Here is an 8,301-nt window from a genome sequence, read left to right on the forward strand (position 1 = left end):
ATACATACTCCGCTTGCATTTTCGGCATTTATTTTGTGCTCATCTTCCCGCTGAACCGAATTTAAAGCGATTTGTTGCTGTGCCCGTTAAAAGTGACAAAAACGGGGTGACCTTTTTAAAGCGCAAAGCCAATCCGTTGTTCAGCAGATTGCAGAGGCTACAAACGTCGCTGTCTAATGAGACGCTAAGCGGTTACGACGAACCCACTCTTACGGTGAGGCTGGAGCAGATTGTGTAGTAGCCCTGAGGTAAGTGTTCACTAGGACGCAGAAGGCTCTCTAGCGTATAGACGGATCGGTGTTCGTGCACTTCTCGCATTTGCTCGATGCAAAGCTCGTCGGATATGGCGTGGGTCTTCCTCCTCATATATATGGTACACCCGTTCTACTACGAAAAGTTTTAAGTGCACTATCTGTTCTCTAAATGATTGGTTCAAAAGGTGTAGTAATCGGACATTAACAGACGGACCCTAAAAAGTAGTGTATTAGAGAGGCGGATACCAGCAATATAGGGTGGCTTAGGTGTAAGTTGCCCCCATCCTATACCCTCCCAGCCTTGATAACGCTTGTATATTCAATGGTTACCCCTTAACAATTCTTTTATTACATTTCAATTCATTTCATAGGATATTGACATTCGCATCACGGTACTGGCAACAGACCCGGATTTTGTGGATTTATCTATTCATAATACAAAATTATCCAAATCGGTTCCCTTCATTGGTGTTCTTCTCAATTACAAGTTTTCCAAATCAAAATAAAGATATTTCCCTCTTATGTTAGATTAATCTACATGCTTTCTTATACGCCGGTTTTACAGCTCCCACTTAAAATTGAATATAAAAATATATGCGCTACGTTTGCCGATATTGCGGCTTAATCCCTTACGTACAGGTCCTCGCTGCTGATTCGCTGCTGATTCGCTGCTGATTCTTAAATGGGACACACTCTGGCGGTATACAGATCGCGGTTCGGATTTGGTGGATATCCTACATCTTGGCTAGGATCGGCTAGTCCCTAGCGACGAGTTTCACTACGTGGTGGTTCATGCTGTGTTGCCTAGGCCGAGGTGCTGTTCTTTTCCGACAAAAGAGTTACTGGCCGTGAAATGTGCTAAACGCGCCCAGTCACTATGGCTGCGCCCTGAAGGGTGTGGCTGGCCAGGTCCAGAAGGGTGATTAAATAAATGTAAGCGCGAGAGCGCCAGCGACAAGCCTTCTGGCCTTGACCTACGTCAAGAAAACACAAATTAAGTTACCTACGAACTTTACGGGAATCTGGCTGCAAATATTTACCCAAGTAGACTGATATCTGGTTTTATTCACAAACTGGGATTTATGTAACACCCTTATGGTTACAGAAGTCCACGCGGCTTTACTTCTTTACACTAGATAATGACCTTTCGACGTTTGAATACTTTGAGATTGCAAACCCAAATGAACGAGCAATTTGTATTTTCTGCTGCGGTACACTTTTCGTGGTTTGGCAAATGTAATTAACTCGATATCCTAAAATTGCTTGAAATGAGCATCCCATTAACACAGTAATTGACATTATGTACTTAATTTTAACCACAACTCCTCCCTCGATCAAAGAAAACCCTAAGATATGTACATATTTAAGTTAATCCTTTTAATGTATAAAATGTTTAATATAAATATACAAATATAGGGCGGGTCGCTTCACGAGCACTCCTCCTGACTTTTTCTGACGCAACGAGCAACTTTGCGCTTAAAGTCGGTATAGGATTCTCGCCATTCCTTGGCAGCATCAACGTTTGCTGGAGACTCATCGTTTGGATCGGCCAGCATTGATATTACAGATATCAAGATGGTCTCCACTGTATGCACGGGTAACCAGCGCTCCGATGCTTTTTCGTATCCCCATTTATCGTCTCCAGGCTCATGTAAAATAGAAATACAGACATCTCCGTTCTTCTCAATATTAGGGTGCCAAATTTCTGTAACAAACTTCATTCGAGGAGGACGCAACGGATATTCCTTAGGAAAGTAAAGATGAGCTTTAAAGAATCCTCCTTCGCTGCGGGATAAAAAAGAAACATTTTGTATAATTAAAAGACACGCACCCTAAATAATAAATAAATTCGTATTTTAGTAATTAGAGTTATACTCAAGTGCCAAGACAAATAGACACCCGATACTTAGTTAATGGAAGTGCGTGAGAGATGGGGAGATAAATAAAGTCGAGTTAAAGCTGCTTGAAGGAATGAGACAAGTTGTAACTTAACTTACGAGGAGGACTCAAAAACATGTGTAAGATTGATAATAAACAGGCTGAATAATAATGCACCAAAAACCTGCCTTGGGAATCTTCTGAACTCATAGTCACCGTATTTTTATTAAGTTATTGTTATTAAATCTCGTTGAATCCGAGTCGTTAAGAAGGAGCGAAACCATATTAGCAAGGCAGAAGAGAAGCAGAAAAGTTGTGGCTCGTGGATTAGTAGTTTAAGATTAACCGATTTAAAGACCTTTTTTAAGTCTGCCATGCCAATAAAAGTGGTGAAGTCATAACTAATCGAGGTTGACCGCTTAAGGCAATCTGAAAGAAAGGTACTGAGCTTAGCTATGCATTGATAATTGCTATTAACATAGTTGCTGCCCTTCTTATGCACTGAAATTAGAAGGGAGTGCTGTGTTGCTAACTATTTGAATTAGGACTATTGGGCACCATATTAGAACAATATGCAAATAGCTTTGCTTGGTGGGAACCGCAATAGTGTGAAACACAAAGTCAATATTGGAGCTACTATTTTATGAGTTAGTACCATGTAGCAAAAACATTATTACATTAAATTAAAAGTGGATTGCTTATTGTTAAAATGAAATATTAAGTATATATATTCTTAATCAGGATCAATATCCGAGTCGATCTGGATATGCCCATCCGTCCGAATGAACGACGAGATCTCAGGAACTATAAAAAGCTAGAAAGTTGACATAGACGCAACGCAAGTTTGTTGACTCATGCGGCCACCCCCATTAACCGCCCAAAACTGCCACGCCCACACTTTTAAAAAATGTTTTGATATTTATTCATTGTTGCTAATAAGTCTTGTTTGCCAAAATAAGACCACAAAACGCCAAAAATGTTTAAATTTGTAACATTTTATTTATTTTTTTTCCAATTTCTACAATAATTCAGAAAATGTTTAAATTTCTCCTTTGCACTTCCTACTCAGGATTTATCTATCTAATAGGTCGGGGAAATCGACTATAGCATTCTCTCTTGTTTTCATAACAGTCCTTGACGACTTTGTCACACGTACTACTCCGATATTCGTTCATGGGGATCTTCAACAACCTTCACTAAAAATTTCCATAAAATTTCAGACGTCGGTCAGATTTTTAAAAGATATGTACATTTTCCCACGGAGCCCTTTGGTCGCCTGGTGCACTTTTGGACGATAGCACGTTGTGGCCAAATGTTTAAAATTAAATTTCATAATTTCAGTGTCATTATGATTGATATGGGAAAGAAGATATGTATTATGATGTCTAACATTTATAAGTCTTACCGACGGCATAAGAGCCTAGACGTAAATATGGCATTTGCGCTTCGCATTTCCACTACCTGAGTAACAGATATTAAGAGTAGAGGAACTCGACTAAAGCGTTCTCTTAAGATAAAAAAATTATTTTCCTGCCTATTATTGACAAGAAAATAAATGCCGAAAGTCTTAAGTTTAACTGAGAAAACTAAATAAACAAACTGAGTGGAGTATAATTTTTTTTGTAAAACCATTACAAAAGTGGATACATTCTTACTTGTTGAACACGCCGTTTTACAAATAATATTGTATTCGACTGGGAAATCAAACTAAAGTGTGGCTCTTCAGATTAGTGGAAATAAAAGTAGGCGAGACAACGTTCTGAAGCAGACTTGCGGTTTTTAGCTCCTGAGAGCTCCTATGCTCATACGGAGGGATAGACTGACGGATAAATAGATACTGATCAAGAAAACATATACTTTAACTGGTCGAAAACACTTCTTTCTACGTGTTTCATACTTCCAAGCGAATCTATTACCCTTTACGAGTAACGGGTGTTATTATAATTCTTAGTTTAAGTTTTTAACCCTGGCTTGGTGACCTTTTTGTTATTTTTTTTAATTATAACAATATATAATTAGTAACGTACTCAATTTTCAATCTAAACTTGCCTAGATCTTGACGTTCATACGGACATGGCCATATCGAATCGGATACTAATCCTGATAAGGAATATATATATCTTATATGCACCCTTTTACCTGTAACATACTTTTCAACGAATCAAGTTTACCATTTAACTCAACGAGTAACGCGTATGCAAATGTATTGATCAAACAAAAGCGAATGCTTTAGTCGAGTTCCCCGACCTATTAGATAGATAGATCGTGAGTAGGAAGTGCGAAGGAGAAATTTAAACATTTTTTGGAATATCGGTAGAATTTGGGGAAAAAAAAAATACAATGTACAAAATTTTGACGGTTTGTGGTCGATTTTTGGATAACAAGACTACTAGCAACAATGAATAAATATCAAAACATTTTTTTAAAGTGTGGGCGTTGCAGTTTTGGACGGTTTGTGGGTGTGGCAACATGGGTAAACAAACTTGCGCTGCGTCTAGGTCTCTGGAGTCTGCATGCCGAATCTCATCTTTCTAGCTTTATATATAATTCCTGAGATCTCGTCGTTCAAACGGGCAGACGGGCATGTCCAGATCGAGTAGGATATTGATCCTGATCAAGAATACGTATACTTTATATCCTTCTGCCTGTAACATACTTTTCAAAAGATCTCGTATACGAGTAACGGGTGAAATTATTTCAAGATAGTAAAATAACGTTTAGTTGCAGACAAACAAAAATTTAATTTTAAAAATTAGGTGACAGTAGTAGGTGACAGAATTTCATGTATCATGCATGTGGACGCTTAGTCGTCCATAGTGATTGTTACATAATAATATAATAATACTTATTTTTTCTTAAACGAAAAAGGTAATTCATTCATAACATACTACAGTGTATCTGGCGGTCCAATTATTAAAACTTCCCAGCGAAATATATCATTCTCATCAATTAAACCAGCCGAGAATCCTTCCACTGGATTCTTGTTTAGTTCTGAAAAGATACAACAGTTTATTTATTTTTAGTAATCACGTGGTTTGGTGGGTTTCAGTTTTTTAAGTACATTTAGATTTATGTAGAGTTATAGTTTAAGAAAAACAATTCTTGTACCTATTCTGGTGCCCCTTAATGGAATATGATTATACCAGTTAGTCGTTGAGTATATATACATATATATAATTATAATTATATATATTTTTATATTGTTTCCTTTTTTTCTTTTTATGCCGAAACGCTTTACGAAGGTTTTGCAGAGAAATTGATACCCCTGCTTAAATAAACTGTACGCGGCCTGTTCACTTATTCGTAGTCTTAAATTTTAAATTAAAAATAAAATATTTTTAAATAATTTTTAATATAAACACTAAAAATACGATGGAAAATAAAATAAATTAAAGGTAAGTTAAAGTTTAGTTATGTGTTAATTATATGCATAACTGAATAAACCATTTGTGTTTCAATTTAAAATTTTTTGGGGTTGTACACAGACTAATGGGAGCAACCTTTATGATCAAATGGAAGATGTAGGCAAAGATATGATAATTTTATTTCGAATATTTTTAAGGATCGATGACAAAAATTTATGTTTAAAATATTTATTATCATTATTATACATTTTTGGTAAAGCAAAAAGGTTGGAAGAATTATATAAATTTATTTTGAAATTAAATTAAATTATTATCATTAATATAAATTTTGGTTTATATATAGGCAAGCAAGTTGAGAGAATTAAAATCGAAATACATATGTAGAATAAACATAGAAGTTAATTTTCTTATAAAAATTAAAAGTTGCTAATGCAGTGAAGGCAACATTATCTATGTACACATATTTGTGTATGCACGCATGTGTGAGAGTAGCGAAGATTATATATTTTATGAACACTTACACTTATTAAACATATAGAAATATCTTTTCGACATATTAAATAAATTCTTGTTAAAATTTTAACACCTTTTTACGTACTTATGTATACAGAACACAAGGGTAGAAACAGATTTTCACACATATATACGTATGCTCATACACATTATATATATACATTTATTTTACTATGTAAGACTATACTATCAACTTTACCAAAAAATAACAGTTAAATTATTATTAAAATCACCTTTCTAATATGTTATTTAGAAATTATAAAATGTGAAAACATATTACTCATCAAATTTAAATTTGGTTGAGCAATGCTAATGGTTTATGCACCAATTTTCGCACATGTGCTTGACTGGAAAAATAATTTCAAAATTTGTATGCAAGAACATATTCATGTATGCATTTTTGCTTATATATATGTGTTCGAAATAGTTAAACATACCTGCCAATTGTTTTTTTAACAGTAAAGATGACTGAAGTTCAGACATTCTAAGTTGAACAATAAATGAATTGTTTAGCTTAACGCACAAGAAATTTACACGAACAAAAATTGTATGCTTAAAAATAAGTTTGTATTGAAAGTAAATATAATCGACATATCGACTGACCAAATATTTTATAAAGGCAAAACATAAAAAAGAACTAGTTACACAAGTTTATCAAAGATCTAGATCTTGTGAATACTACTAATATGAGCAGAATAACACAAATTTCAAACTGCACTTATATTGCATTTACACGGCGTTTTCTTGTTTCAGTTTTCCCAAATGTTTGTTGAAAATGCATTTAAATACAAATTTAAATATAATTTTAAATATACATATATATATATATATATATATATAATATATATATATTATTATATAAACATATATATTATATATTTTATTATAAGTTTATATATATATATTTATATGATAGTTTTAAGATTTGGTCCCAGGCTTCTTTTAGTGTAAAGATGGGCAAAAGAGATTTATTCATATTTATATATGATATTATAATAACATTACACATAGGGTATTTTAAAAATTAATTAACTTACCTTTGTTACCTCCTGGATTTTTAATATTAGGTACATCAGAGACAGGAGCACCAGGCAAACCACGCATGAGGCGAGCAACTCCAGGGACACAGTCGAAATCTTTTGCAGGTTCTTCAGGCTTACGTCATATGTATTCCAGTGACAGTTGGTAGTCGGTGGTTGTCTTCTGGGTGAGTACCGCCTGCAGGGGCATCAAATGACTCCTTCAGTAGCTAATATAATTTCTTTTTCCGATGGCTACCGTTCCATTGTCGATCCCTTGACCCGGTTCTTACCGTTCCATTAAAGTACGTCAAGAACAGGGTGCTATCTTCGATAAGGGAGACGGTAACCCTTTTATTCCTACGATAGGTACACGCTGCATGGCCACCCTTCAGCAGTCGCGGGATGCAGCCTTCCTCTTCCAGTTTAAATAGGTCTCTCCCCAGACAAACAGTGGTGTTGCCTATAGAGAAGCGGCCGGCCAAGACGGCTAAGGGGTCGCTACGTCTAGCGCCAGGTCGCTGTACTTCAGAGCCACCTGTCTTCCATGGCAGATAAAGGTAGATAAAGGTGTACTCGGTTATATTCCCTGTCGAGCACTTTATGGAATGCCAACATATATAGCAGCACTGTACTGCTGGACAGGATGGATGAAACGCTTCAAATGCGTTTTGGTACGGGAGATCGATGACCTCGTCCAGTATTGTTCTAGTTAACCATGGTCCGAGAGATTGGTATTTACCACTCCAGTTTTGGCCAACTGGCATGGTCTAGCAATTTCTTTTACTTGGCCCGCAAGGATAATGGCCTTATGTAGAATCGTCGTAGCTGCGTGCAAATCCCCTTTTAATGAGTTCATCCGGGAGACGATATTCCGGCTATTTCGTAGGTCGCATCGAACAGGGTATTGATCCTGATCAGTTGATTATTGTTTCTCGCCTCCGCATCCTGTGATCCAGCCACCCATTTCCATGGTGAGCCAAACCAATCAATAGAGCGCGATTTCTTTGGCGGCGAACTTGCTATTCTCCCGATTGCCTTCGATGTTTTGCTCAGATAATGAACCCACTGAGGCTTCCGCGCCAAATGCTGCCCTGTTGCATTGGTACTTCAGGGGCTTCGTATCTAAAGACTTGAATTGCGGTTATGGTTTGGCTTATAATTTTTTTGAAAGGGAAAGGTTTTACAATAAGGTTAGTACAAATGCTTAAAATGTCGGTGTGATTCCAATATTATAATAGCGTATGCGAGTTTGTTGATTTTGGTTATACA

General features: G+C 36.1%; 1 protein-coding gene across 1 annotated transcript; it reads right to left on the reverse strand.

The window, feature by feature from the left end:
* Positions 1-1,610: 1,610 nt before the first annotated feature.
* Positions 1,611-6,597, reverse strand: LOC120447464 (ubiquitin-conjugating enzyme E2 G1). The gene is made up of 3 exons (XM_039628853.2): positions 6,448-6,597; positions 5,021-5,123; positions 1,611-2,039 (listed from the first exon to the last, which is right to left on the reverse strand). The coding sequence occupies exons 1-3, from the start codon at positions 6,491-6,493 to the stop codon at positions 1,682-1,684; spliced, it is 507 nt and encodes a 168-aa protein (XP_039484787.1). The 5' UTR covers positions 6,494-6,597; the 3' UTR covers positions 1,611-1,681.
* Between the last annotated feature and the right edge of the window lie 1,704 nt (positions 6,598-8,301).

This window comes from Drosophila santomea, chromosome 3L (genome assembly GCF_016746245.2).
Source record: "Drosophila santomea strain STO CAGO 1482 chromosome 3L, Prin_Dsan_1.1, whole genome shotgun sequence".
NCBI classification, from domain to species: domain Eukaryota; kingdom Metazoa; phylum Arthropoda; class Insecta; order Diptera; family Drosophilidae; genus Drosophila; species Drosophila santomea.